At 40.9% G+C, this 27,994-nt stretch overlaps 3 protein-coding genes across 11 annotated transcripts in view; 1 reads left to right on the forward strand and 2 right to left on the reverse strand.

Annotated features, from left to right (window-relative positions):
- The window catches only part of LOC137194096 (myomegalin-like), a 39,920-nt gene extending 25,303 nt beyond the window's left edge, over nt 1-14,617 (forward strand). For 3 of the 7 annotated variants that reach the window (XM_067605645.1, XM_067605638.1, XM_067605639.1), the window contains 26 exons: nt 70-197; nt 340-527; nt 653-986; nt 1,764-1,968; nt 2,049-2,165; nt 2,269-2,534; nt 2,627-2,841; nt 3,103-3,220; nt 3,355-3,472; nt 3,596-3,650; nt 5,279-5,526; nt 5,611-5,715; nt 5,800-5,961; nt 6,176-6,433; nt 6,530-6,661; nt 6,763-6,879; nt 6,963-7,152; nt 7,235-7,356; nt 7,641-7,877; nt 8,003-8,104; nt 8,331-8,548; nt 8,632-8,775; nt 8,875-9,013; nt 9,420-9,466; nt 9,801-9,855; nt 10,863-14,617. In XM_067605645.1, coding sequence (XP_067461746.1) covers nt 70-197; nt 340-527; nt 653-986; nt 1,764-1,968; nt 2,049-2,165; nt 2,269-2,534; nt 2,627-2,841; nt 3,103-3,220; nt 3,355-3,472; nt 3,596-3,650; nt 5,279-5,526; nt 5,611-5,715; nt 5,800-5,961; nt 6,176-6,433; nt 6,530-6,661; nt 6,763-6,879; nt 6,963-7,152; nt 7,235-7,356; nt 7,641-7,877; nt 8,003-8,104; nt 8,331-8,548; nt 8,632-8,775; nt 8,875-9,013; nt 9,420-9,466; nt 9,801-9,855; nt 10,863-11,005 — 4,163 coding nt within the window. In that variant the 3' untranslated portion in view covers nt 11,006-14,617. Of the gene's footprint in view, nt 1-69; nt 198-339; nt 528-652; nt 987-1,763; nt 1,969-2,048; nt 2,166-2,268; nt 2,535-2,626; nt 2,842-3,102; nt 3,221-3,354; nt 3,473-3,595; nt 3,651-5,278; nt 5,527-5,610; nt 5,716-5,799; nt 5,962-6,175; nt 6,434-6,529; nt 6,662-6,762; nt 6,880-6,962; nt 7,153-7,234; nt 7,357-7,640; nt 7,878-8,002; nt 8,105-8,330; nt 8,549-8,631; nt 8,776-8,874; nt 9,014-9,419; nt 9,467-9,800; nt 9,890-10,862 lie in introns of all 7 variants that reach the window. The other 4 variants (XM_067605642.1, XM_067605643.1, XM_067605641.1 and 1 more) reach the window with 4 other exon arrangements.
- Nucleotides 14,618-14,961: 344 nt separating this feature from the next.
- On the reverse strand, nt 14,962-20,583 carry prkab2 (protein kinase, AMP-activated, beta 2 non-catalytic subunit). Of its 3 annotated transcripts, none has more exons than XM_067605649.1 (8): nt 20,474-20,583; nt 19,090-19,269; nt 18,750-18,907; nt 18,509-18,602; nt 17,856-17,970; nt 17,368-17,501; nt 17,184-17,252; nt 14,962-16,695 (listed from the first exon to the last, which is right to left on the reverse strand). In XM_067605649.1, exons 2-8 carry the CDS (start codon nt 19,246-19,248, stop codon nt 16,618-16,620), a joined length of 807 nt encoding a protein of 268 aa, XP_067461750.1. In that variant the 5' UTR covers nt 19,249-19,269; nt 20,474-20,583; the 3' UTR covers nt 14,962-16,617. The 3 variants fall into 3 exon arrangements, with proteins under 3 accessions (XP_067461750.1, XP_067461751.1, XP_067461752.1); XM_067605650.1 differs by having other exon boundaries at nt 19,090-19,272; nt 20,474-20,580; XM_067605651.1 differs by lacking the exon at nt 20,474-20,583 and adding an exon at nt 20,273-20,413.
- Nucleotides 20,584-21,516: 933 nt separating this feature from the next.
- Nucleotides 21,517-27,556, reverse strand: LOC137194097 (mitochondrial adenyl nucleotide antiporter SLC25A24-like). Its single transcript, XM_067605646.1, has 10 exons — nt 26,942-27,556; nt 26,665-26,791; nt 26,444-26,531; nt 26,171-26,282; nt 24,927-25,085; nt 24,244-24,396; nt 24,047-24,154; nt 23,742-23,909; nt 23,411-23,561; nt 21,517-23,066 (listed from the first exon to the last, which is right to left on the reverse strand). Exons 1-10 carry the CDS (start codon nt 27,119-27,121, stop codon nt 22,885-22,887), a joined length of 1,428 nt encoding a protein of 475 aa, XP_067461747.1. The 5' UTR covers nt 27,122-27,556; the 3' UTR covers nt 21,517-22,884.
- Between the last annotated feature and the right edge of the window lie 438 nt (nt 27,557-27,994).

The following is a 27,994-nucleotide window of genomic DNA, read 5'->3' on the forward strand; positions in this document are numbered from 1 at the left end:
GATTAAGAAATAAACAAAAACAAAAGTATACAAGTGGATTTTGTCCTTATATGGTTGTTGTGTTTCTAGAGCTCAGCACAGAGGAGGAGGAGGAGGAGGAGGAGGGGGATGATGAAGACGGCAGCAGCGACGAGTTCACCGACAGCATAGAGGAGGACGATGAGAAAGTGACAGCTAGAAGTTTGGCCTCCATTCAGGTAAAATACTTTATTTACATTTGAATTTACTTTACTTTATGTATATTTTCTGAGTTTAAACATTGATAAAAAGCACTTTCCCCAATCCCATGATTTTTATAATAACATACAGTATTTTATCTTTTTTTTTCTGAATGTTTAGACATCTGGAAGGGCCAGCGGACCTGAGGGTGTGTCTGGAGGGCTGGTGAGGGGTTTGCTGGCCCAGCGAGCCAATGGGGAGAGAGACTTACAGCAGCTCGAGAAAGCAAAGACAACACTTGAAAGAGAGCTTGAAGAAATAAGGTCACAGCTGGAGAGGGATGGATACACCTCTGTGGCTCAGATGAGGTGCATATTTGTCTTTAAAGATCATCAGGAAACATGTTTGGAGCTAAAATTGTATTGTTGATCTTGCCTTGGTGATGGCAACATTAATCTTATGTCTATATGTGTTTCTTTCCATTACCTCCTAGGAGTGCACTGCAGAGGCTGCAGCAGGAGAACCAGTTCCTGAAAGCAAACCAAGGACGGGCTGGAGTCCTGGGACTAAGGACTAACACAGAGGAGAATCACAGGAACCTGAACCAGGAAGAGGAAGAGGAGGAGGAGGAGGAAGAAGAGGAGGAGGAGGATATTGAGGAGGAGGAAGAAGATGAAGAGGAGGAAACATCTTCAGTGCCAGTGGGAAAACGTGGTCCTCCGTGTGTTAGTCTGAGCGAGGAGCGGGGGAAAAGGCACTGCACACGGCCATGCTCTCTGGACGCCGGCACGCTGACATCTCATCACTACAAACACCAGCCTGAGACGGTAACACATTAAACATTTAAATAAAAATAAAGTAATGAAGAAGTTTGAGTGACTTACATCTGCAGCTACAAACCATCGCTGATATTTTAGGAACCTGCTGCAAATCTATCTTAGTCTTTATTCTTTGTAGGGTCATTGTGAAGGATTACATGTAAGTTTGATGTTATTTTGCCCACTCTTTGTACAATATTGTCATTTTTACTGTGACATGCAGTGCTCAAGTGATGGATGGAAACATTGAAAAATACTTGATTAAATGTTCCTTATTAAAGAAAATTTTAATTCTGTAACTGCTAGTACCAAAGTATCAGAAGTAAAAGTTCATTTTGAAGGATGGTTCCCTTTACAGTTTTAGATAATTGTTGCACGCAACTGCTGTTATTTTCTTACTGTCAGTAATCAGGCTGCATTATGAAGATCATGCATTTTAACTTATCAGCATGTAAAACTTCATTCTGAAAAATAATCAGATAACTTTCAACAAGCTGTGTAGAGCAGCTTTGCCTCCAGGCCCTGTTCGACTTCTCACCACTGTGATCGCTATTTGCAGCTTCTATTTACGGTGTGTTTTGTTCTTTCAGTCCCGTGGTTGTTTATATAAGTGAATGAGTCCTGCCTGCTGTGCCTGCTTTTTCACATTAAAACACCACTACAGTTACTGCTAGGGGGGGTTCATTGAAAAATATTTTTAAAACGATTAAAATGTACCTGTGATATCCTCTCCTTTTTGTGTTACGCTTGCTATTACACGGTTGTTCAAACACTTTTCTGTTGCAGGAGGTGGAGCCTGCTGGTGACAGGAGTGAGGTGGGAGCACTCTGGCAGGATATAGACGAGGGTCTCCGAGAGCAGGCGGCCCGTCTGTGCTCTGATCTGGCTCTGAGCCGCCAGGAGAACAGAGAGCTGCAGGAGAGGCTGATGGTGTCTGAGGCCACAGTTCACGCTCAGGCTGAACAACTGAAGGACTACAGGGATCTGCTCAGTGAGTTACTGTCAGGAACATGTATGGAGTCACGTTGATAGACACATATAAGGACACATATGTCTTTTGCGTATCTGCAGCGGAGACGTCTGTCCAGCAGGCCAGTAAGCAGGTGCAGGTGGATCTTCAGGATCTGGGTTATGAGACTTGTGGTCGCAGTGAGAACGAAGCTGAGAGAGAAGACGCCAGCAGCCCAGGTGACAAATTTATCTTAAACCATAACAACCATTATTATTTTTCTCCTGTAAACACTCTCATTAATCATCCATCAACATTCCTCCTCATCTCTCCCTCCCTCAGAGTTTGATGACCTAGAGATGTGCACGTCGCTGTCCCATCATCAGGACTATGAGGGGGTGGGTGGCAGCTGGTACACTGGTAACAGCAATAACAGAGGTGCTTATGATGAAATGGGGGATGAGTCAGCTTCTCTCCAGCATCTGGTCCAGGATCTCCGCTCACAACTGACCCGCTGCCACAAGGTGATCCGTGGGCTGCAGCTGCGTGTCCGCTCGCTGTCTGCCACAAGTGACTACGCTTCCAGCCTGGAGCGCACCCCACGCAAGGTAACACTGACCAGCTGCTCTGCATTACTGATGGTGTTTAACTTTCTTTTAGAGTCATGAATTCATTCATCCATTTTATTCTGGCTTTGTAGGTAAACTGGGCCTTTGAGACTTCACCAGCCCCAAGCGGTGTGGAAGAGGATGAAGGCTGGATGTCTGACACCCAAGCCATTCGTTCAGGGTCCAAGCCCAGCAGGGAGCTGCAAGAACTGATGGCACGTGTTGCATCACTGGAGGCACAGCTGAAGACATCCAAACTGGAGGGAAAAGTTCAAGCAGAAGAAGGGAAATGTGCCACCTGGCCCGGGTGAGTGGACAGAGATAGAGAGCCAGGAGGAAAAGATAGAAGGGGTTAATGATAATAAGGGTTAGCTATTGTTCTTGCTGCCTCTGTAGTCGCTGTGTACCTTAAGGCACGTTCACTTTATCTAGAATCTGTTAACACAAGCACATGGGAATGGTTAGTCATGTGGCTGATAGCCCTTAAAGCTCTGAAAGAGTAATAACATCTCTATTAATTCTGTGGTTCCTTGTGTCCTTCTGGGTCTCTCTCTTCCTCTCATCACAGGAAGTACAACTCTCTGATCCAGGCACAAGCTCGTGAGCTGTCCCACCTGAGGCAGAGGATGAGAGAGGGGCAAGGAATCTGCCATATCCTAACCCAACACCTGGGAGATACCACCAAGGTACTGCAAAATCCTTCCTCACAAATAATTCATTTCCTATATTGTCCCAACACTGGAAAAGAATATAAACAAGGGGAGAGCTACATTTTATGGTCCATATTTTCACACCTGCTTAATTTCTCAACAACGTACAGGCCTTTGAGGAGCTGCTGCGAGCCAATGATATCGATTACTACATGGGCCAGAGTTTTAGAGAACAGCTGGCACAGAGCTCTGCCCTGGCACAAAGAGTGGTCACCAAGATCAGTGGACGTAAGAAACATCATCCTATCTCTACAGGCAGACAAAAAGACAATTACAGTTTCACATTCTTGTGCTTCTTTTCTGCCCAAATTTGAACATTTTTTTCCCCTCTCTGCTGTTTTATGTCCATAGGAGACCATGCAGACAGCCATGATGACAAGACAGGCCATGAGTTGCTTGCCCTACGGTGAGTCAGCTGAATCATATCGTTTATATTGTTTATAAATGCATATGTATGAGTCCACTGTAGCTATTTGCATGGCATGTGATAGCTATGTGGTAATAGTGGTGTATATTACCTGCACATGTGAATGACAGGTGAGCATTTACTAGTTTAAAGACTAGAAATCAGTGTGTAGACCCACAACTGAATCATAATCTTCCTCATGATTCACCCACAAAGTGAGTAAAAAATCTTGCATTTACACACCTGTAAAGTGCATGTATGTAAAGTGGTTTCATATGTAGCTTTCTTAAGATTGGCTCTCATAAAACAAAACTGAAAAAATCCCAACCTCTAAACCTTTGCAACAACAAAGCAACCTCCTTGTAAGTAATTAGCTTTCATTGTAGAGCACTAAGTCAGTCCAGGTGATTAATTTACTCTGTCATGTGACACGCTGTGGCATGCGAGGAGCCGTCCACATGGCTCCTTACTGTAGAGAGGAGACAGAAGGTTCCTGTTAATCCACACACAAGCAGCAGCGCAGATCCTTTGCTGTTAAGTTGCTTTAGTTGAACAGATGACTTGCAGGTGTCCCACCAGCTGGGGTTAAGAGGCTCAGTGTGAGAGTCCTTTTCTGTTGTTCCCTCTTTCAGTCGCAGCTTGCTGAATGGAGAGATGCTCCTGTTGGATCTATCAGGAGTCACTTATTTATGGATTTCTTTTATTTGGACATATGCAGCACCAGTTTTTGCTTTAAATTTGTTTCTAGATACATATAGTTTATAGGGCTGTGTAAGAGTTCTGGGTAAAATGAGTAGAACCAGCAGACAGCAACAAGTCTAGTCAGTATTTCTGGTGGATATTCATTTCTGAGACAAGGCTCACTCACCTCTGTCTGTAGTGAATCAAGGACTTATACTTTGTTTTTGGATTTTTCTGACACTTAAATGGCTCCTCTGTGGAAAGCTATGATTTCTAAGAGCAGCTCCATATACAGGGACTCTCTGTGGTCTTCTTCTGTGAGTGGTGGCCAAGGCCAAGCAAGACAGACAACCTTTCTTAGGATGCTGTTGGTGAGAGACAGAGAATTAATGCACCAGCAACTGCAAGAGTAAGAGAGAAACACATTTGGTTACTTCATGCAGGCATATTAACTTTTACTTTCAGAGCTCCAGTGAAAATAACAGTTACTCATAACTGGTTGCAGATTGGTCCAAAGACTGGCTTTATTATGTATTTATTGCAAGATAGACAAATTAATATACTGTATTTGTTTAAATAACAGAAAAGGCAGCTGGGTTGTTTCTCCCACCTTCTCTAAGCATCTTTTCATTTCATTTTTATTTTTTTATCAGCAGAACAATTAAAAAAAAGCTTTCCAGTGAGTTCAAAGATCAAACAATAAAAAATTAACAAGTTAGACTCTTCACATATATGGGCTGAATGACAAACCTATTTTTAAGAGTGAATAAAATAATACAGTATTTGACAAAATGTTGTATGCTTTACTATTCATGCACAAAAATAACAGGAAATATTAAACAGTGTCCATAATAGTAGCCTGCTGTTATGGACATGCTTTATTTTTTCATCACTAGCTGACAGCTGAGAATCTAATGGTTGATCTTCATCCTCATGTGCACCTGTAGGTTGAGTAAGGAGCTCCAGCAGAAAGATAAAATCATTGAGTCTCTCCACACCAAGCTGCAGCAGCGTCCAGAGACTCCGTCCAGCTGCCAAGCCCTCTCTGAGACCACTGACCATTCAGACAGGACCTCTCTGGTGTCCGATGAGTATCGAACCAATGAAGACCTGGAGCTCAGTTCTGATTTAGACGCCAGAGAATATCAGGAGGAGCAACAACTGCGGCAGCCAGGACACGGATCAGAACAAGATGGTATTATTGACGCTCTTTATTTTTTTCTTTTGTTGCATGAAATACCTCTTTTCTATCCATTCACCTTCCATCCCCCTCTTCTAGTCCGTCCATCCATCCCTTCTCCTCGTGGCCTCCTCAAGTCTTCCCACAGCTGTCCCAACATGCTTTCCTCAGCCCCTGTGGCTTTGACCACTCAGTTCTCCAGAGGTATGGGACTCACAGAAGGCATGCAAAGTACCCCAAAAATGTCTTCTCTCTTCCTTCATGTCACTTCCTGTCATTCTCCTCCAGCCCTTGTCAATGAGCCTGTTTCCTCCTCCCTCTCTGTCCCCTCTGGCCCTGACGTCTGGGGTATGGAAGTCACTTCTGACACCCGGCCCAGGGCCCTGTCTGTGATCGCTGTTCGCCCAGAGCTGGACACACTGTACAAACAGATGAATGAGCAGAACAGGGGTGAGGGGACAGGGAGAATGTGTGACACTCACTTTCTAAACAAAGAAATTCAAAGAAATAACTCTCCAACTTTCTCCTATATGCAACCACCGTCTCAACTGCATAGATTAAAATTTGAACTAACAATCCTCTATTTTCCTGTGAACGTTTTCTCATCATGTTTTACACATCTCCTCCCTTTTGTATGTGTGTGTGTGTGTGTGTGTGGTTACAGGCTTCACAGTTCCCCATGATAAGGCTCTGTTCACTCTCTCACCTGGTGCCCGCAATCAGCACGACCTCTCCACCTACAGTCCGCTATCCCATCATGCCTTTCAACAGTACCAGCTGAGTGGTATTCCTGAAGGCCACTCGCTGAAGTCTGACTCAGGTCTAGTGACAGGGGGGACTTTGTGGGACATGGACAACATGGCTCAGCAAGTCGGAAGCTTCTCTGGATCACCTGGACATCAACTAGGAAACAGTCATGCAGGTATGCTGCTGTCTGTGACTCAAGAAGTAAGACGTACACTTGAGCAAGCAGTTGAATGATTATTAGAATATTATTGTAATGCTGTTTTGTCTTTAGGGGTAAATTTGATAGAGGAGCACTTGCGGGAGGTGAGGTGTCTTCGTCAGCGTCTGGAGGAGTCCATTAGGACAAACGAGAGGCTCCGACAGCAGCTGGAAGAAAGACTGGCCACCGCTGGGCGTGATGGAGGTACTGTCGATCTCACACACACAAACACACACACTTTGAAGTAACTTTATCACTGGTTTATCTAAGACATGACATATAATAACTCATGTTTTATTGTCCAGGAGCACCAACAAACATCTACATCCAGGGACTGGATACAGTCAGTCAGCTGTCTAATGAAATCAGAGTCCTGAAAGAAGAAAACCTCAGTTTACAGTCTCGCCTGCAGGCCAGCACAGGTACTTCATCTGAAAGTATAATTTTTTTTTGTGTGTGTGTGTGTTTTTTATACAAACCTAATTGGACTCTCCTCTATCCTCAGACACGTGCGAGGAGCTGGTGCAGCTGCGGGAGGCGGTGTTTACAGCACGTGCACGCCTGAAGCAAGCAGAGCTGGAGGCTGAGCAGTGGAAGGAGGAGTTAAGACGACTCCAGGCCCACAGTCAGGAGCAGGGACAGCAGATACACACATTAAGGCAGGAACGACAGGCCAGTCAGGAGAAAACCAACAGGTTGGTGTTCTCACAAACATACAGAAACTGTGACTGTGTCTTGTTCTCTGCCTTTACAGTATCTGTATTTGTTCTTCCTCAGGCTCCAGCATGAGGTGTCTCTACTGCAGCAGCAGCTGTGTGAGAGCAGGGAGCTCATCCACTCCCTGCAGAGTGAACTGCAAGTTTACGATCGTGTGTGTTCCAGCACAAAGGCCAGCAAAGGTCAGTCTGCTGTTTACACACAAGCTACAAAAAAAACTTTTTTAGTTTAAGCCATTACATGTAAAGATTTAAAAAGGCCTTACTCTGACGCCATCTGGTGGTAATTTAAAGTACAACACTGGTGTTAACAGTGGAACATGCATTCATTTTGCTTCATTTTACCTTAACGTAGCTTTATACATCTATACAAGTATTGACAACCATGTAATCAAAGTTTTATTGTACTCCATAGAGCAGAGGTATGTCCTGTCAGACTCTCCAGTGATTTTCTATTTTATCTTTAGGCTACCTGTGTGAGCTCCCGGGTCTACCAGTGGAGCTTGGGGAGCTGTTGGGGGAGGTGAGGAGTTTACGGGCCCAGCTGCAGAACAGTGTCCAGGAGAACAGCGCCCTCAAGCAGCTGGAGCTCCACAAACAGCTGGAACAGAAGTTGGGTGTCGGCTCTCCTCGCACTCCTTCCCTCTCTGCCCTCACTGCCAGCCCTCAGAGAGAAAACTTCTACAGACGACAGCTGCTGCACGGTAAGAGACAACCTCCTCTACTTATGAGTCTACATATAGTACATACATAGTGCAAAACACTCAGTGTGGTATTGTGTGGTTTGCTGTGTGTCCAAGCCTGGTTTGTATATCTGTGTGCTCCACAGACCCAGCTCCGTCTCCACCTGTCAGGGACATTGGTCTGTTTAACTGTGGATCTCCCGGTCCGCCCTACTCAGACCTGGATGACAGCCATAGCACTGCCAATGGTGTGACTTAATCTGCTCTGCATGACTGCAGCTTAATCTGTCTTTAACTTGTGGATTTATTGTACAGAGATTGTATTGCTTTCTAAAAATTATAACCCCTTGTTTTGATGCTAATGTGCTTGTCACCGTATTATTTTAATCACTTCTGAACCCCACAAAATTGTCTCTTTCAACATTAAAACATACATTCAAAGTCCTAAAAATACTGTTCTTTTATCTTCATCAGACCCTCTCGATCCTCACTCTGAGTTGGAGGGTGAGGCCCCTGACGGATCATTTTCAAACCGTAACGGCCGTCACGCCATCGGTCATGTGGATGACTTCAGCGCTCTGCAGCAGCAAGTCTTAGAGGGCCGGAGCCTTGTCCAGCGCATGGAGACAACATTGCAGGCCTGCCTGGGCCCACCACTGCTGGAGGGGGGGCAGAAACAGAACAGAGAGCTGGTGAGAGCCAAAGTGGCCAAAAGAATATTTTTATAACAGACGTAATTTGAAAGCACCAGTATCTGACTGACCTCTCTATGCAGGTGCTGGACTATGGATGTGTGAAGAGTCTTCTGACCAACACTAAGACTCTGAGGCAGATTTTGGAGGAGGTGATGTCTCTGCTGAAGATGTTCTGGAGGGCAGCACTGCCCAGCACTGATCCTTCCATCCAAAACCTTAAGAAGGTTTGGAAAGCAGTTTAATATTTCATGACTGGCCTGATCTTTAAGAGCTTTGACGGTCAAACATGTAATTAATGTTGCTTTGCATGTGTGTTTGTGCAGGAGCAGTGTATGCAAGAGGAGATCTTGTCCCTGAAGCTGCGTATATCAGAGCAGGAAGAGGTTCTTAAGGGGACAATTCAAAGACTGAGGAGCACCAGCCGCACCAAGGAGAGCATGGAGCACTTCATAGTCAACCAGCGTAAGTCTTTATGTAGGCTTGTGTGTACGCATGTGTGAGAGAGAGACAGCAAACAACAGTGTAAAACAAAAAGCCTAATAAGGTACAAGTAAAGGAAGTGAGAGAGAGAGAGTCTCAGGAGACAAAATTGTCTGTTCCTTATTGGAAATGTCAAGAACTTCCAGGTTTGACAGAAATAATAACTCACAGATCTGTAATACACAAGCCTCCACAGACTTTAAAAAACACAAGATTGCATTTTTTACACTAGCTTATAATGCAAAAAATACCTAAAAGGAAAGGCTATTTTATCTGGTGTTTGCACTTATTAATGTGTATAGCATATAAAGCGCCAACATTACCATCACTGTGCTCTTGTGGTCATGTAATAGCACTATAGCATATCTTTTTTTGTGTATTTTTGCAGTGTCAAGGACTCGTGATGTGCTGAAGAAAGCAAGGACAAATTTAGAGGTAAGCAAAACTACTGCTTACCTCACTTATTCACTATATCACTTACATAATGTATATACTGCATACTCCATAGTTCACAGTATTATGTGTATCAATATTGTATGTTGTGATGTCACTGGTGTCCCCAATGTTAGTCTTTATTTAGTATTTATTATATATGTGAAATCATCTTTTTTGGCTTTTCTGTCTCACTTGTTCCTTCGTCCTACATTTGTCTCTTTCTCCTCTCCTCTCCTCTCTTCTCCTCTCCTCTCTTCTCCTCTGCTCTCTTCTCTTCTCTCCTCTCCTCTCCTCTCCTCTCTCCTCTTTCCTTCTCTTTCTTGAAAACTTCCAGAAGAATGAGCTGAGACTTTCCTCTCTAAGCTCCTCCTCTTCCTCTCCTTGTGCTGGTAATTGTCAGACATCTTGTGGTCTTGCGAACAGGTAGACATTGTCCCAGATACTGCATCTGATTGGCCTGACTGTAGTAGTTTATCCCTAGCAGTTCAACTGTAGTTGTAAAAGTAAACGTGATGGTGACGCTGTGGTCTGGGGCAGCTTTTACCTCCGTGTGGTTTTGCTGTTTCTAATCATGCTGACATCACTGCTTTACCATGCCATCTGACTGTCGTAACGTTTGACTTTCTTTTTAGTGTTTTATGACATCACTGCTTTATTAAAATTTAACATATGAGATAATAGAGATGATGCAAATATAATAATAATAAATATCCTGAGTGGAAAACAAGATGATCACACACAATTACAGCTTAATTATACCAATGTTTGGACCACACTGTGACCAATTGTGTTGGAAACTTTGGCTACAACCTGTACATCCCTGTACAGCAACTCAGCTATTGTAAATAACTGTGTGAGCTGAATAAGGTGTTTAAAAACCCACAACACTGACACCAAATTACATACACACCCCATCTACTAAACCGCTTCTGCTCCAAACTGTTACTTACTTCTACATCTGTTAAGGTCGAGTCTATTTACAGCTTCAGACACACAGTGAGTGCCAAAATAACCACACACTGCATAGTTTCCATTCTGTGCATATGCTGTCACAGTATCACCTATCGAGGATGTACACACTAATATGTGGTTTCTGCTGCCCTTCAGTCTGAGGATCGAGAGGCGTCATAAACAGCTACGTCTGTTCATACCAGCAGGCAAAAACATAGCAAGTGTGTTTGTGAGGGATTGTGTGTTATTCTCTAATCACTCATCCTCAGCTCTTCATCTGCAAGCACCTGTATTTTGGGAATCTTACTACAACTAACATGCACAGCAAACCACTCCACGCAGTGGTTCTATTTGTTTTTAACATTTCACCTCGCCTGCAGTTTGTCAGATTTATCAAACCACCTTACAGTTGTTTACTTACATCTTGTTTTCCTCCTAAATCCAGCTGAGGACCCAGGAGGCGCTGCCAGAGAGCAGCCTGCTGATCACAGTTTCCTGAAGACCAGCGGTGCCTCTGGAGTTGCCGGGGTTGCGGCGGCCAATCAGCGTCCGGCAGCGAGGAAGCGCAGCAGCCAATGCCTGCTTTAGACTTTTAAAGAACCAGCCTCAATGCTACCACCTCTGACCTCTGACCTCTATGCTGAAACAGCCAAGACCCAACCCTCCTCCACCCCCCCAACCTTTACCTTCATTCAGCCATGAGAGTTCTCCATCCTCCCCCTCTTCCCGGCAATATGTGCACAGTATAATCTGCACCTTGAGCCTTAGCAAACTCCCCTCACCCTCTCACCAAATTTGATCACCCTTCCCCTCCCCCATCTCCGAACTCCCCTAACATCACCACATGAATTATTGCCTTTGAGTGATACAGTCAGCAGTTTGCCTTGTTGTGTGTGTGACAGAAGAAGGTGTTGGAAATGTGCCTCTGGTGGTTTCAGTGACGTGCGTCCTACTGATGGAGCTGGTTGAAGGTGCTCCTAGACACTGATCTCAGAGCAGATGTGTGCTCTCAATCTGGTTTCAGTAAGTTTTGGTGAAGTCATCTTGGTTCCAGGGATTTAATTACAGAACAGAAACTTTCAGAATAAACAAAGGAAAAATTAAAAAATTAAATTAAATTTCTAAAAACAAAATCTGACCATAGAAAGTTTCTCTAAAACACACCCAGATCTGTGTCTAACAGTATCTTCTCCTGAGAGCCAGACAGCGTGTGGACGGAATAAGAGTGTTCATGCATGTTTAATCGTGGCTTGTGAGAGGAATTCTGCACACACGTACACACATACGGTATGTGTGATCGAACACGGTTCACTCAAAGACAAGAAATCCTCAACTCTGACTGCCACAGAAATGCAAGTTAACTTCTCGTGGCGCTTTTATTAAACGAGGACTTTTTTTTTTGGTTTTTTTTTGCAAATGCAATGCAAAGAACAATGACACCCACAATGTATCACTAAACACAGTGGAGGAATGTAGAGTAGGTAGGTGATCACTGCTAAGTAGTCGTGTACTCGCTGTTATGTACAGTATTTGTAGGATGAAGCTCATGAATGGTTAGTCAGCCATCAGCCAAGGGTTATGAATAGTAGAACAAAAGCCAGAGAAAGGTTCCATTTCTGTCACAAGCCTCCTCTTTTAGGTCCTAAAGATGCTTTTTTGAAGCATCTAAACACTGACTTTGAAGTAGTGGAGACAGATGAGTTGAGTCAATTAAGCTTTTAAGGCCATTTTCTATTTGGTCAGTTGAGATTTCTAAGCTAGATTTGTGCTGCAATGTGTAAAAAGAAAAGAGAGTAAAGTGCTCAAATGGAACCAGGCTAAACACGCGTATTCAAGCTCCTCTGTAGGAGTTCTCATACGAGCATGTGCAATAATGATGTTGTTTCTTGAATGATCACGCCGCACCGGTTTCCTGTTATTTCTTTGCCTGACACTGGATTATTAGTGACATTCATAATGTCAGGAGGACATCGGTGTTAAGGGGAAACTTTGGTATTTTTCAACCTGGACCCTATTTTCCCATTTTTTTTGTGTCTAAGTGACTAATGGGAACAACAGTTTTTGAAATTGGTCCAATATTGAGTGAAAGTGCTTCAGCTGGCAGCTGCTAAATGGGCTGCAATGTAATCCGACAGAGCAGTTGTGCCCCATTAATGTATGTCCACTAAAAGTCTAAAATGTCTAACAGCATTATGGAAAGAACCATACAGAGAAATAAAAGTTTTTCTTTACCTTTCGCTTGATCTGGTCTGTTTATTATTGTGTCTAATCAAGTCTCACTCAAGGAGAAGTCTTGTTCTGATATCTCATGAGAGTTGAGTTGTTGTTGAAATCAGCTAAATATTCAACCATGACAGAGTTGGAGTTTAGTATTATCCAAAAGATTTTCAAAGTCATGGCTCAACTCTCACTTGATTTCAGAACACTTTTCCTTGAGCGAGACTTGGTTAGACACAATAACAAACAGACCGGATCAAGTGAAAGGTAAACTTTTTTTTCTCTGTATGGTCCTTTCCATGATGTTGTCAGACACTTATAATAACAATCTGAGCCTGTCAGTGGCAAAAACAAGCACTTTTAGTGGATGTACAATGACAGGGTGCTATTACCCCGTCAGATTACATTGCAGCCCTTTTCACGGCTGACACCTGCAGCGCTCTCGCTTAATACTGTATAATTTTAAATGAATTGTTGTCCCCATCAGTCACTTAGACACAAGAAGATGGGAAAACAGGGCCCAGGTTGAAAAATACCAAAGTTTCCTTTAACGATTGTACTTTTTTTTTCTGGAGTGTTGATGCATGACAGCGATTGTAAAAATCAAACTTATGGAACAGGGGGATTGCCAATACTTGCCAAAGTTTGAACTTTGAACTCTTCACTTCACTTTGACTTGCCTTATCCATGCGAATGATAAAACCTGGGTCTGATCAGACCGTAGGGATACAGAGGTGACTTTTTCTTAATAGAGCCACAGAGACGGTAACCGTTAGACAGCTGGTTTGGTTTATTTCGAATTGTGCGATGGAAATGAATTCCTTTTTAGGACCAAAACTCAAGTGTATTTTCTCAAAAGGCCATATGCTATTATGTCTTTATGTTATTTCTCTTGGTTCTCAGCATTCCCATGGCAATGGCAATATAGGTTATCAAGTTCTCATAGATGATACAAACTTTGGCAGGCTACTGGTGGGATCATTGTTCTGTAATTCACTCACTTATAACAGGTCAACTTCACATTTGGTTTGATGTGTTTTTCGCTGTACATTTGCCATTTTATGCTGTAAATAACCGGCTTTTTCTGTATAAACTTTGGTGTGTGAGTGTGTGTGCGTGCATGTGTGTGCGTGTGAATAAACATCCAACATTTGCTTTTTGCAAAGTTGAATATCTGGGTAGCTGTGCAATAACTTCATATGTTTTATTTTGATGTTAAACATCATTGTATCTCAAGTGTGTTTGCTACATTCACTTCCTGCAATGTATGATTTATATGCAGAGTATGTTAGAGGATTACGTCACTTTGAATCAATTAGTCACATAGGCTGTGTCTGATAAGAAATCACAAACTATGCCTTTATGATATTTAAGTCATTGATCAAAATATTGTTCACCTATAAAAAACGCTCTGATTAATGTTGCTTCGCTTGCCTTTAAATCTAGCTTGAGAGCTTCTTCAATCTGCTCTCGGTGGTAGAAATGGCCTTGAACTAGCGCTCGTCTACCTGAGATCTGCCAAGTTAGGTTTTGTTTGCGCTCGAGTCTAATGAAAAAGACAAAAGTTGCGAAGTATTTCAATAGGTTCAAAGTTAGATAGGTCCTTTTGAAATTAAATGTTAAAGGGAAAAGTTTTGAATTGTCTACTGTTACAAAATAAGCCAATGACTGTAAAGATTGTGAAATGTTGGATCTATACAGCACCTTGTCAGAGCGTAAACAAAGCCTTATCGCTTTTTGTTATTGAGAAGGGAATTTGAAATGATTAATTGTTGGTCCTGAGTTGCGTGTGTATATAGTGCTATCTGATTGGTGCAGCTTTTATGTGATTGGAAAACAGTTTTGTTTTGCATAATGAACTAGAAAGCCGATACAGGACTCATACGGATCCTGTCTCTGATGACAGTTAACAGTGTGTTGTGTTGGCAAAAGTATTATCAATGAACGATTTTGGGAAAGATTGAATAAAACATTTAAAAAGCTTGTGCAGTTCACTTTTGTTTTATGTACTTAGATGAGAACTAGAGTTGATCGGTGTGTCTTTATCCCTGAATTCAGCCTATTTGCTCCAGAGTGTTTCAAGTTTAATTTGTCAACTATTTCCAACTATTAAAAAAAGAGTTGGAATAAAATATAATTTCTCCAGGACTAGGGGAAGCATCAAGACAAATACATAAAATATCCAAAGTGTATGTTAGCATCAGAGCCTGGGTTCAATAAACTTATAAAACTTGTACAAAGAACATAAAAAGGTGTGTCTTTATCCCAAATACAGAATAGTGGCTATTTGCACCAGAAAGAAGAAAAAAATGACAAAAAGACAGATGTCAGGAACAGCCTGTCCTCTTTATTTGCAAACAAGTTAAACCTTGCACAGTGAATCTTCACACTTATTTACTTTGCAAAGCATTTTTAAAACATTCATGAAACGGTTGTAAAATTCAAGTTTTGGTTTTTAGCCTTAAAACACCATGACGCTTGTCCATACTTCCCTTATCATGTCTGCAAGTCTTCAAAAAAAACTTCATGGCGAGGCGCGACATTCACAAAATACTTTCAGAGGGTCTCATTAAACATCGACTGGATTTATAAAAGCCCCTTTTACATTTCTGTAGAGTATCAACTGTGGTTATATACTGAACTGTAACAGCAGGATGATTAAACAGCGAGACTGACGAGTGAGAAAAAAAAAAAAAAAAGACTTCTGCACGTCTCAAAGCCACCGTACCTCAAAACACAGATTAGCTTAAATAGTTATTAATACACACATGAGCAAAGTTTGTACAACTTTAAATTCATCCTTATAGCCCTGTCAATTCATGTGAATATGAGAAACACTTCAGATCTGTTGCAGACATTCAATACATGCAAAGCAGCAAGTTGAAGCTGTCTGAGTGTACACACATTTGTGTATGACGATACATGTAATAGATATACAGTACATTCCAGTCTGATAAATACAAACTCAACACAGGTGCGAACACACACACACACATATATATATATATAAAGCACTGCAAGGTTTGAATATCTAAAAAAAAAAAAGAGCACAAATTGGATTCTACAGACCAGAGCTACAATAAAGAGTTGTCAGGCTGCATAGTTAAAAGCTTATATCAACACTCCTGCTCACAGGATGGTAAAGTGCTCGCAACATTACGTCAAGATAAAGGCAACAGCAGAACCAAACAGCGACCTTTGACCAACGTTACATGAACAAAACTGGAATTATGGGCTTGAATTCATGGAGGAGATTTCAGTGAATGATGGCTGAACTTTGGAGAAACTCAACATGTAATATGGATAACATCAGAGGTTGCTGTTCGCTGCTGCCTCCTAAACAAGCACAGACATCATGCTTTTCTGAGTCTACCTCGAGTTATAATTCAGTTCTTGCACTTTTCCATGTTTGCTGCTCTCTTCAGTACCTAGACCCCGACTGGGATTACATCGAGTCAATTTGTTAAAAACTTAATCGAGTCGGTTCAAGAACACTTTTAAAATCTAACCATAACACTCAAAAATCCCTCATGTAATGAGAGCGTCCTTTAAAAGTAACCATGAGTTAAACATCGGTCAAGGTAGCACATGACAGGTCTGTGCATCCTCGCTGTGCCTCTTCTTATGAAAAATCTCTTTTTACACACTGACATGCATAAGGTGCAGCAAACACTCACACACAGTGATTTCGTCAAGTCTCTTATCCGTCTGTAGATGTAACAGGTACAGACACACACACAAAAAAAGCCACAGATCGGTTTTCATCTCTCTGACACCCATCTGATGCACACTTTGCTACTTTTTTTTTCAGAGCCCTATGTAGACAGAAGTGCAATCTTTAAAAACCAAGCCACAGTCTCAGCCGCTGACCTTCAACTCGCCTGTAAACTTGTTTCAGTGCAAGATTTGGCTAAATGTGGTGATACAAAAAACAAAACAACATGCTGCTCTCTAAAAGCACTGTGGAGCACCCGAGATAAGGTTTAGATAGGCTTGTAAAGCAGAGATGTGACGTATTTCTTCTTATATCTGTGAGTCGCGCTCAGCACCATAACTCCATCCTACATAGGAAGAAACAAAATGCAGATGCAAGATGCTGTTAGAAAAGCCACAAATAAAAAACATCATCACAGAAAACAAAGAGAATGTGATTTTAAACAAAGCATTTCTGAACACAAGTTAGTCACTTTAATCTAAGTTTGCTGTGTAAACATTTTCAAGGACACTGGTTCATGTTTTCTAGATGAAACGGAAAAAACAAAATAATTAAAATAACTGAAAATTCTCAAGTGTAAGCAACTGATTCATGTTGAGGAAATGAGTCTGAGAAAATGACTTTATACTGTTTAGAAGTTATTGGCCACTTATATTAAGAAAGTTGTTATAGCAACACCATCTGATTGACTAGTGTAATGTTTTTAGCTAAGAGGTGAAAGACATTTATAACCTTTCCATTACATTTGACAGCTCAGGGATTTACTTTCAATGGAGCTCCGGCAGGAGGTAAGGAGCATGGAGAGAGGAAAATTGGAAAAATGTTTCCAGTTACCTTTATTGAGAGGGCGTACAGGTGATTTAACATGACGTGGTTGGGTTCAGGCAGCAGGGCGGGGTCACACTGCCGAGAGAGTGGGAGAAAGAACAACAATAATGACAAAACAAAGTCTGAGGATCATATAACAAAGTATTGTAGGCAGAGAGATGTGGAGAAGGGGAAAGACAGAAAGACTCACAGATATGTTGGTGTCCTTGTTGAGTATGACTTGAAGCAGGTGAGGGGGGAGTATAGGCGGGGCCTTGAAATGCGCCTCAGGTCTGAAGATGTACTGCTCCTGTCCGTACGGACCTGGAGGGGAGCTGGACAGATCTGTGAAAATAAAACAGTCACAAAAAGAATACCACTTTGTTAATTTTCTCACTACTTACTGTAAATGAGTTGATAGCCGCTGGCTAGTCTATAACTAAAATTATCAATAAAAACAACAAATATTCACATGAATGATATTGAGCCTAGATCTATATGTATCTGGACTGATAAACAATGATTTTGAGTTGTTTTAATTCATTTTCCATACATTTCCAAACTGCTAAGGTCTGTTTATGTGACCTGTACAGAAACATAATAACACTTTTCCAATAACTATTGATATTAGCTGTTGAAATTTGGTTGTATAATTGAAAAATTAGAGTGAAAAAAAAAACAGTCTGGATGCAGGCTGACCTGATGTATCTGAGCACTCCAGAGAGTCGACCTGCAGTGCATCAAACACCTCAAAGTCAGACTTCTTCACCTGGATCAGGTTGTTGATGGTGCCGAGCTGGCTGGTTACCACCGGCTGCAAGAGAGAAACAATCTCAGAGGTAATGATCGAGCATTTTTATCATATTATTTTATTTTATTTTTATTATTTATTTATTTATTATTATTTTATTGTTTACATTTTTATAATTTTATAATCTATATTGTTTGTAACACTCTGCACACATTTCTCTGGGCTTTAAACAGGCTTAGATGACAACGCTATGTTGTGAGTGTGGCTGCTACAACATCTGCTAATAAAATATCTATTTTAATGTCTATTTCTTGAAGATTTCCTTTTAACTGACAAATTTAATTTCTTAAAAAGTTCCTCTATGCTACTGTTGATACATGCATCATAAATCTTCCCCAAAATGCTAAGCCTGGAACTAAAATGAATGAGATTAAGTATATTTGGTGTAGTATTAAAGAATTACATTACAATAATTTTATTAACTTATTAAGGAAAAATGTTAAGAATCCTCTACAGAAGTCACAGAGAAAATACTTAGTTTTTATCTTTTTATACACTGGTAACATGAAGTGACAATAAAATAACAATGATATTGATATACCTCTGAGGGATCATGGACCCACTGTCCATCTACAAAAAACTTGTACTGGTGCTCTCCTTCAGGCAAGTCCAGGATCGCTACAAAGTCATTATGGCTTTGGAGAGAGGAAGAGAAAGACTATTACTGCAAGACCAGGCTTTGCTATCTGTAGAAAGTCTACTGTAAAACATGGTTGGAGCTAATGTGTGATAACTAGCATGGGAAAAGTGAGAGTATACATATGCAAAATAATTGTGTTTACCTTTTATTCAGTGGTATCTTGGTGTTCCAGTTATTAAAGGAACCAGCTATGTAGACCTCCTTCCCCCCTCCAGCCCAGCGGATGACAGTGGGTCGAGCCTGAGGACCAGTTTTCACCAGGTCATCTAGATCTGGGGTGAATTCTTTCTCTCCTACTGCCTGGAAGCACAATAGAAATCACAGTGGAAGCACATTCAGAGTTTCACATGCTTTATCGTTCTAATTTGACTTTCTTTATTTATATCTGTATGGAAAATAAAAACCAAAAAAAAAAGAAATGCAGCTTTTGTAGTTACTTTTATGACATTCAAATCTGAAAAGTAGTCTTATGGATTCTGTACCTTGGACTCTGGGCCATGGGTGTTGAAGATGTTTGGGTCATCTGTGCTGTCCACCATCTTACTGCTGTGGTCATGGTCTTTGTGACTGCCGCTGCTGTCTGAGCGGTGGGCCTTCGAGCCATGGCGATCTCCAGACACCCGGTCGCTTGTGTTGCCCATAATGTCACACTATTTATAGTGCTGCTGGAAAGAAAAGAATTGATGGATCTTAATAGAGCAGTAGCCTGAACGGCCCCGAGTTTTGTTGTGCATTTGCTTGCTTTCATGTAAGCCTGCGACTAACAATTATTAAATTATTGATTAATCTCCCGATTCTTTTTTTTTTAAATAATCAATTAATCATTTTGGTCTGTAAAACATCAAAATTAATGTGAAAAATGGCCATCACAACTTCTTAGAGTCCAAGGTGATGTTATTTAATTGTGACCTGCCAAGGGGCTACATTTAAAATTACAACAAATGACAACATTAATGTTAAATATTGTACCCAATCCCTTATTAATACATAGGCCTACATTTTTAAAAAAAATAAATAAAAGCAAATGTCTTATTTTGTCTGATTCACAATCCAAAACCAAAACATATTCAATTTACTAAAATGTAAGACAAGCAAAAGCAAGCAAATTTGAGAACCTGAAACCATCAAATATCACAATAATTATATTTATCAATTCATAGACTTATAGTTGCAGCTTTGAATTCATGTAAGACCAATGCAATCAATGCAAAACCTTGAAATACTACTGACAACAGAGTAACTGTAATAAGTTATCAATAAGAAGATCAATTATAGTGAATGACAGCCAGTCTGAGACATTCATGTACAGTCTTATCATAGCAATGTATTGATAATACGAGCCTGTCATAGCACTTAGCAGCAGTGTGGTTCTCCTGACAGTTTGAACGGCTTTACAGGAAGGCTAAAAGGCTTACCGCTAGACTAGACAGCCTCAGATACAAGCAGGACTGTGAGACTGGGTGACTGTGGCAGTAAATGTCTGGTAACTATGAAACTGGATTTGCTCGGTCAGACTGTAAAACCGTTTAACGTTAATACAATGATCCTGTCAGACAAACATAACACCCACCACCCACTTAACAAGCAACAAATTATAAGTTAGCAAACTACGTTGACATAACAGACGACACAATAGCTGAGAGCATATATCTCGCTACAACCTACCACAGTCTCCCCGCCCAACTCAGATCAGATCACTTTGACAGCGGAATATTTTAAGCTTACAGTTAGCTAGCTGCTGCTAGCTGTCATTTTCTAACAACTGACAAGCTATTTGTCTTTTTGACGACGTCAGTGTCGATTATGACAACGCGACAAAAACTCTACTTATTCAGCATGTAGTTACGATAGAGCAAAGGGACTCACCGCTACCAGCTGTTGTCTTTTTGTACTTTTTGTTTTTAGCGGAGGGCCCACCTCTCCCCTAACGACTGCAGCGCGGTGGTGCTACGGCGTACGTCCAGGGACAAAATTAGTGAGAACGTCTCTAACAGGAGCGTAGACTGTATATAAAGAGAGTCTGTGATTAGGTGAATGAAGGAGTGCTTGGTCGTCTCTGGGGAAAACGCAGGCTATGTAAATATTTTTAGGATATAATACAGATATTCGCACATAGATACAATATGAATATGTCCGTAATTAAATGCTAATTGATATATTTTTGTCAGGTGGGATATTTGGCTATCATGGGTTAGTCTCTGCAGGTTATTTTTAATTGCTTGTCTAAAGAAGACTGATATTGATAGACATCAGTGGACTGGCCTTACCATCCTAACAGTGCTGTAATCCTCTTCTTGCAGCATATTGTCCTATTAAAGTATAATTCTATCTCATTATCAGGCTAAACAGTGAGTCTAGACAACCCCCTCTGCTACAGATGAAGGAAGGCTCTAATTTAAGCATGTTGTATATTATTATATATTAATATATGATTAGACCCCCCTCAATAATGAATTAAATTAATATCTCTTTGTCTTCATCTCATGCTGTCCTTTTCATCTTTGTCTGGCTCTTTCTATTATGCATCCATTTTGTTGACCAAGATTGTAGAACTAAAATTCAACTAAACCCCCAAAATTGATATTGCAAAGGACAGAAACTTAAAGTCTGCCTCCACTCAAAAACTTTTTTTTTTTTTCTTTTTCCATCAGTTTTACCTTCACTGTGTAGAATGATGTATGTGAACATTTGACACTAGAAGACTGTTTGCAGTTTTCAATGAGGGGGAAGAACTGGAGGCAATTTAATTGAACTTTTCTTTGTAGAAAAAACATACCAGACACAAAATACCCAAAGTATTTTTATATATCTTAAAAAAATGTCTAGAAGGGACCTTAAATACCTTTATAATCTGGTTGATTTATTCAACTGACACACACTAGTAAATCAAACTTCAATTCTGCAAAATGTCAATGTGTTTTGTATTTTAATTGACCACTAAGTGGAGCCATTAACACATCTCAAGAGCTGCTCAAACCAGTAATTCCAGCTCTGAAGGACTGAACTCAACACCTCTGAACCATTGCTCTCAAGTAAACCCTCCAACAAAGAGCATGTTAAGTTTTTCCACATGTTCAAGTTAACAACTCTTAAATTGACACAAGTTTAAGTTTCTTAAAATTCACATAGATGTAACTTATAACAATGATAAAAACCTGATTGTCCATGGTAGATAAAAGCAAAACATCTCCACCACCGGGCTGTGTGAAAGAACAAGTAACAAAATGTAAAATGTAACAGGATCCTGTTGTGTGTGTTTAGGATGGGGGGTCTGGATGTGTTGAAATGAGAACTGGGACCATACAAAAACAAGTTACTTGCAGGTATTTCAGTCAGATGACAAGTTATTACTATTTTCTTAAAAATGTTATCTGGTTATGAAGTGGTATCCATCATTAAAACCCATAAATAATGATACCTGCAAACAGATAATATATATATATATATATACATAGTACATAAATACAGTATATATATAGTAAAAAAACACACACAGCTGCTTATGTTACATATGGCTTGCACTGAGTGGCAGTAAGGCACATTTAAATGATTCTAAAATGAAACAGAGTGGTTTTTCACATTGCACAAGACAAGTGTGTCTTCATATAGACAGTATTCCAGTGTTCACACATATTGATTTTTCAGGGCCAGTTATTTTTGGTGGACAGCTGGTGATAGAAGCGCTGTTTGTCCAAACATAGAGCTGATTTCACTGTAGGGCAGGTGTTCACAACTTTGAAAAGTGTTAAATTACCTCACAATTTAACTGGCATAGTGTTGTTGTTTTGTTTTTTTCTTTCAGGGTTTAACAAAGACCTTTATTGTGTCTCTGTGGGATAAGCTGTTAAGATATTTCCTTTGTTAACAAAAAGCACATGAGCAACAGTATGCTCCAATGAGCTACTTTTTTGAGTTTTAAGGAATAACTGTAGGACCAATTATATGACCCATTATGTTTTATGCTTTCTCACTTATATGTTTGTATTGTCTTTGTGTCAAGTATTCTTTGGGACAGTGTATAAATGTGGGGAGTGTGTTTTTTTTTTACAGTAGGATGACAATTAAAGCATGCTTACCACAAGTGATTAATGTTTTAGCTACTGACAGACCACCCTTAGTGGGATACATACAGTTTTCCACCTGCTGAATTCCTGTGCAAGCTGGTGGAAGTCATGCCCTGTATGTTTGATGTCTGTCTATTCTCTTGGAATCGTTTCAGGCAGAAAATGTCAAGTCTGACAAATACAGTACACGTTCTTTTTCATTGGCTTGTGGTATCATTTAGAAATTCCCAAGCCAGTCTTCATGTACTCGTAAACCACATAGCTAATGCTGACAGCAGGAATGACTTTCATGAAATTTGGCAGGATGCCCCGGTAGAGTCCGAAAAAACCGTCTTTGGCTACAATCCTCTTCATCAGAGAACTCATGGAGGGCTGGTCTGACGCATCTAGGGACGCTGAAGAGGAAAAGACAGTTATGGAGGAAACGTTGGATCTGAAAGCATATTTATTTTAAATACCTAGGATGTTTTTTTAAATGTCAAACAAGGGTTTTATCTACATTTTTCTGGATAGTGTTCACTTGTTGAGGAGACAGTTTTATATTTATGTAATTTTAATTTGTCTGTTTGTGTGGGCAATTTGTTGTCTATACATTACACCAGACAATATCTTGTTTACATAAAATATTGCGTACCTCCCAATAGACAACTAGCCAGTCATTAAAAATAATCATGCACTGTGTGATTATGTGCCGTGTGTGTTTTGTCATCACTATAACCACATGTCAGTCTGAGTTTACCTTGTGCCTGCATCCGTGTGCGTACAAGTGCGAGTGGATAACTGGCCAGCTGTCCGCAGGTACTAGAGATGGTCCCGCAGCCCAGCAACACCAGGACTCCCGGGTTAGCTGAGTCTTTGGGGTGGTACGACAACCACGTATTCTTCAGAGTCTGAGACACAGCAGAGAAGTGATGGGAGGATGGAAAGACTGGACTAATGTTCATTAGCATAGCACAAAAATCAGTTTCTCTGATTAAATTTAAAACAGTCCAACATTCGTCAAGCGAGGTAATTAAACAAAGTGCACTTTATTGTGAAATATCACTGAGGGGGCAGCAAAGCCTGCATACCTCATAAACAGCGAGATCTATCCCGGCGTAGGGAATGATGCCCAGTAAGTTTGGAATGTAGCCTTTGTAGAAAGCCTTGACGCCCTCCTTCTTCAGGATTGTTTTGGCACAATCAAACATTCCTGAATACTGGCCAGTTTTCCTCAGTGTCAGTCTTGTCTTCAAAACCTTAGAAAGGACCCAAAAAAAGCACAAAAGAAGAAAAACTGAGGCAGTGAACAGATTCTTTTGATTTGTGTGCTATCTTTAAGTTTTTGAGTCATCTTAAAATAATATGAGATGATGAAATAGGGGTGCAGTGGTACCTCCATTGGGTAGATGGCTGTCTGTGCTGTGGCCCCAGCCAGAGAGCCGGCCAGGAACCTCTTGTGTGTCTCAATCTTTTTGCCCTCTGATGATAACAACTTCTTATACTGCAACAGAAAATTCCAAATATTTGTACTGTGATAAGTACCATCATATTACTGTGTTAAATAAGCTTTTCAGAGGCACAATCCCTTACTTGCTCATATGACATGAATTTGATTGCTGTCTCAGGTGCGATCTTTAAAACATTGATTCCATTTCCCCTCCAGAGTGAAGTTATACCTCCCTCACGGATCATCTGCTTGAAGCCCCCTGCCAGGCTTATTTTGTTGCTCTTAGAGGAGTGAACCTGCAATTAAAAAAAATACATAATGTGACGGGCCTTCTTACTCTACCTGATTGTGTGCCTTACTTAACACCCATTTTTTGCAGATACCGGGGGTCAGCTAGCAGGTGGAGTTGGGAGGTTTGCCTTGTACTTGCCCAACTGGGTTGGGCTTCCCAGAAGGCATAAAAGGACTGCCCTTCTGGAAGTCTTGCTCTCTCTCTCAGCCGAGCCTACTGCAGGGGCCTCAGCCTTTTTCTTTTGTTTGGTTTGTTGCACCATCCAACACTCTTTACACCGCATTTTCATTCATCCATACATTACAAACACTACTGATGTTTCTCCGACTTACACACCCCACCAGTTAGTTGGTATATTATTTCTTTGAGTTAAATAAATTACTTTTGACTGATATGTCTGTGTGTGGCCTCCCTTCTTGTTGCCAGACTTGAGCCAGGTGGTAGCAATAAGCATATAATACATAACATTTCTTAAAAAGGAAAAAAGACATTTTATCATGGATATATTTGCTCATTTTCTGTCACACTATTCACCTGCATGAAGACTTTCATTCTGTCCAGAGGAGCAGTACCGGTGCGAGAGACAGCCCCCGCCACCGCACCTGCAGCAAGCTGCTTCCACCAGCCACCTGAGCTCTTCTCCTCTTCTGTGAATTCATCTGGGATGGCAAGACTGTCGCCTATGTCCAGCACCTGGTGAGCACATAAGCACATTTTCTCACATCACTTTCATTTATGGACACTGATACATGTCTGTCAACACAATTGCTATTACTAGAGCAGTAAATATACATACTGAGTGGTCTGTTTATGGACATGATAAATACTCAAATACAATGTACAATGTGTGGAAGATACAGTGCATGTCATGTGTGACAAAAACTACTACTAGCCCACTAGAACTTCCTCTTTTGAGGTCTAGTGTCACTCTTTATGAAGCAACTGTTTTTAAACTTGCCAAAGTCCCAGCTGTACATGGTAGAGAGGGCCACCACATTTACAAAAATTTGAATGTAAGGTGTATGCCAAACAGCAAACAAATCAACAGGATGTGCAAAGAAAATGCCACACTATGAAGAAAATGCTAAAAAAAACAAAACCCTACCTTTTGAGCTATTTTAACAAACAATGACCTGAACCTCTTATCCTTTACTAAGAACCTTTTGTGAAATCATAATCGCTGCTCTGACTGAGCCCTCGTCTTGCACGCTCTGGCTGTTTCAGATAAACATACCCAATGTTTTTCCAAAAGCATGACGGTATCCACTAGTGACAAACATGGTGCAGTGGTAATTTACAGTAATGAAACTGTGCAAGAAATCACAAGGGTTTATGGAGCTATTTATGTGTCCTGTGGTCATTAATCTTATAAATTTATGGTATTAGAATGCAGTTCTGTCTGGTTTTGACACCTAAGATACCACAAATGTGCACTGCAGCTAAGACTTAGAAACATTTGGATGCATTGTCTATTAAGAGAGGTAATGTATTGCTCATGATGAAGCAAATATTTTATGCAGAAGTAACAAGCCAGTCAACAATGTCTTTCTTTGCAGTAAGAAGGAGTGGAGGAGAAAGCTAAGGGGAACAGAGTGTAGTGCTGTGACCTAATTATTTTAGACAGTCTGGTCTTTCAAAGCAGCTGCCAAAACTGCTGAGATAATCCTTAATATCTAAAACATGATGACTATAAAACACGTGACTTATTCTGCTGCAGTCGCCTCTGTGTGTATCCACAGAACGTGTTCGTGTCTGGTTGTATGTAAATGTCCTCATACCGTGGAGTGTTTCCAGTGGCGTATGATCTCTTCCAGGTTATGAGCAGGGCACAACAGGAAGTGTTCTCTCCACTCGTTCCAGTCCACCATCATGGTGCCATCAATGTCCATACTAAGGAAAGACAGAAATATCTATTCATCATGACATATTATGTTGCATTACATTGTAATGAGCATATCTGTGACTCATAAACCTTCCAAATTACACACAAGCAATCACTTTGATCACATTATAAATACAAATGCTACAGTGGATAGAACTGGAAGTCAAACCTGTGTAAGATTTTCCGAGCATCCTCACTGCTGATATGCATGCCCAGCTCTGCAAGGGACTGCTGGATCTCTGAGGCATCAATGCGTCCTGACATAACATAAAATATTGACATTGACATACTGTATGCTGCAGTATAAACAGTGTATGTGGCTTTGTAAACATTCACTGGTATATGTCATTATGTGTAAACACTCATGTCAAGTATTTAAACAATACTTACCATCGTTATTCCTGTCCAGACTCTTAAATGTCAGCCTCAGTTTCTTCTCGTGCTCTTTCAGATATTTGGTGAACTCCCCGAAGTCGAGACTCCCATCTTTGTTTTGGTCACCAGACGACACAATTTTCTGCAGAGAAGAGATCAAATCTATTGTTTCCATTTGCCTTCTCAAGTAGTTTCAGAATGAATCACACAGCCCGGACAGGCAGACTTTCACACACACTAGAGAGGAATTTCATGCAAACGAGCAAGCCAGGACCTGGTTCCTGAGTTTTACCTGTGCATCACCCTGGCGGAATATGCCCATCGCCTTGAGGCCCGCCCGCAATTCTGCTACGTCCACCTTCCCATCTTTATTGGTATCGAGTCTGTCAAACAGGTCCTGATATGACCTCTCACTGCGGGCATCCCAGCACCGGGCATTTGATAGAAAAAGCGTCCGTAACGTCTGATACATTTTAGGCTTAATGTGGAAGCAGCGTCTGAACGAGTCGCCCTGCAGTCAGGATCTGATCTGTCTGTTAATCCATGTTAACTGTCATATTCATAAACCCCGATAAGATGCAAATATGCGCTCAAGTGTGCGATGAGGAAGACGGTTTCCAGTTATCATATGTTGCAGACTGTGTCGTGCAAAGGAGTAGTCCGTAGTATTTCAGAGGAACTGCAGTGATCGAGGGCGGAGCTATAAATGCGGCGCAGCTATTCGATGTTTTCTACGGAAAAGCAGGAGAGACGGTAGAATAGAAAAGCGGTGAAATAAATAATCCGTGGATTAACCATATATATAGTCCGGCTTTTGCTACTAACGGCGAACATCATCATCTGTCATTTTACACTCATTCTGTGTGTAATATGACGGTGTGTTAAAGAGGAAATGTAATCTCTTCATCTAGACGGACGTGTCATTAAATACACACGGTGTTGTGTTTCCTACAGCGCAGCACCGCTGGTCGTCACCAGAGGGCAGTGTTTCATCACACACAAGATAAACAAATCAGTTTTACTGTTAAACTTGTATTACTGACGGTCAGATATGTTTTATCAGTTAAGTTTTGAGACCCTGGTGTTGATGAACAAAAATATATTTAGGCCTCAAGATACAGTGGTGAAAGATACATTTGTTTATTTACTTTTTCATTTTTATAGTACTTTGTACTTCGACTCAGCCACATTTCAGACAGAAATAAAATGTAACATGCTTTCATTCTCTACATTTCTCGTATCTGGCAGATGGAATTACTTCTCACTTTTCAGATTAAGATTTTACGTACAAAACATGATGCATTATTATAGATTTATATATAAGAATAAGATATTCAGCATCATA

Source organism: Thunnus thynnus, chromosome 12 (genome assembly GCF_963924715.1).
Source record: "Thunnus thynnus chromosome 12, fThuThy2.1, whole genome shotgun sequence".
NCBI lineage: Eukaryota > Metazoa > Chordata > Actinopteri > Scombriformes > Scombridae > Thunnus > Thunnus thynnus.

Excerpts from the sequence above, each read along its gene's own strand:
- prkab2 (XM_067605649.1), bottom strand. The coding sequence starts at position 19,248 with ATGGGCAACACAAGCGACCGGGTGTCTGGAGATCGCCATGGCTCGAAG. Across the intron at positions 17,502-17,855 it reads GGAGTGCTCAGATACATCAG|ATCTGTCCAGCTCCCCTCCA; the intron begins GTCAGCCTGCAT and ends TTATTTTCACAG. Across the intron at positions 16,696-17,183 it reads TGTACGCCCTCTCAATAAAG|GATGGAGTTATGGTGCTGAG; the intron begins GTAACTGGAAAC and ends CTTCCTATGTAG.
- LOC137194097 (XM_067605646.1), bottom strand. The coding sequence starts at position 27,121 with ATGTATCAGACGTTACGGACGCTTTTTCTATCAAATGCCCGGTGCTGG. Across the intron at positions 26,283-26,443 it reads GCTCGGAAAATCTTACACAG|TATGGACATTGATGGCACCA; the intron begins GTTTGACTTCCA and ends GTCTTTCCTTAG. Across the intron at positions 25,086-26,170 it reads GCCACTGGAAACACTCCACG|GTGCTGGACATAGGCGACAG; the intron begins GTATGAGGACAT and ends TGTGCTCACCAG.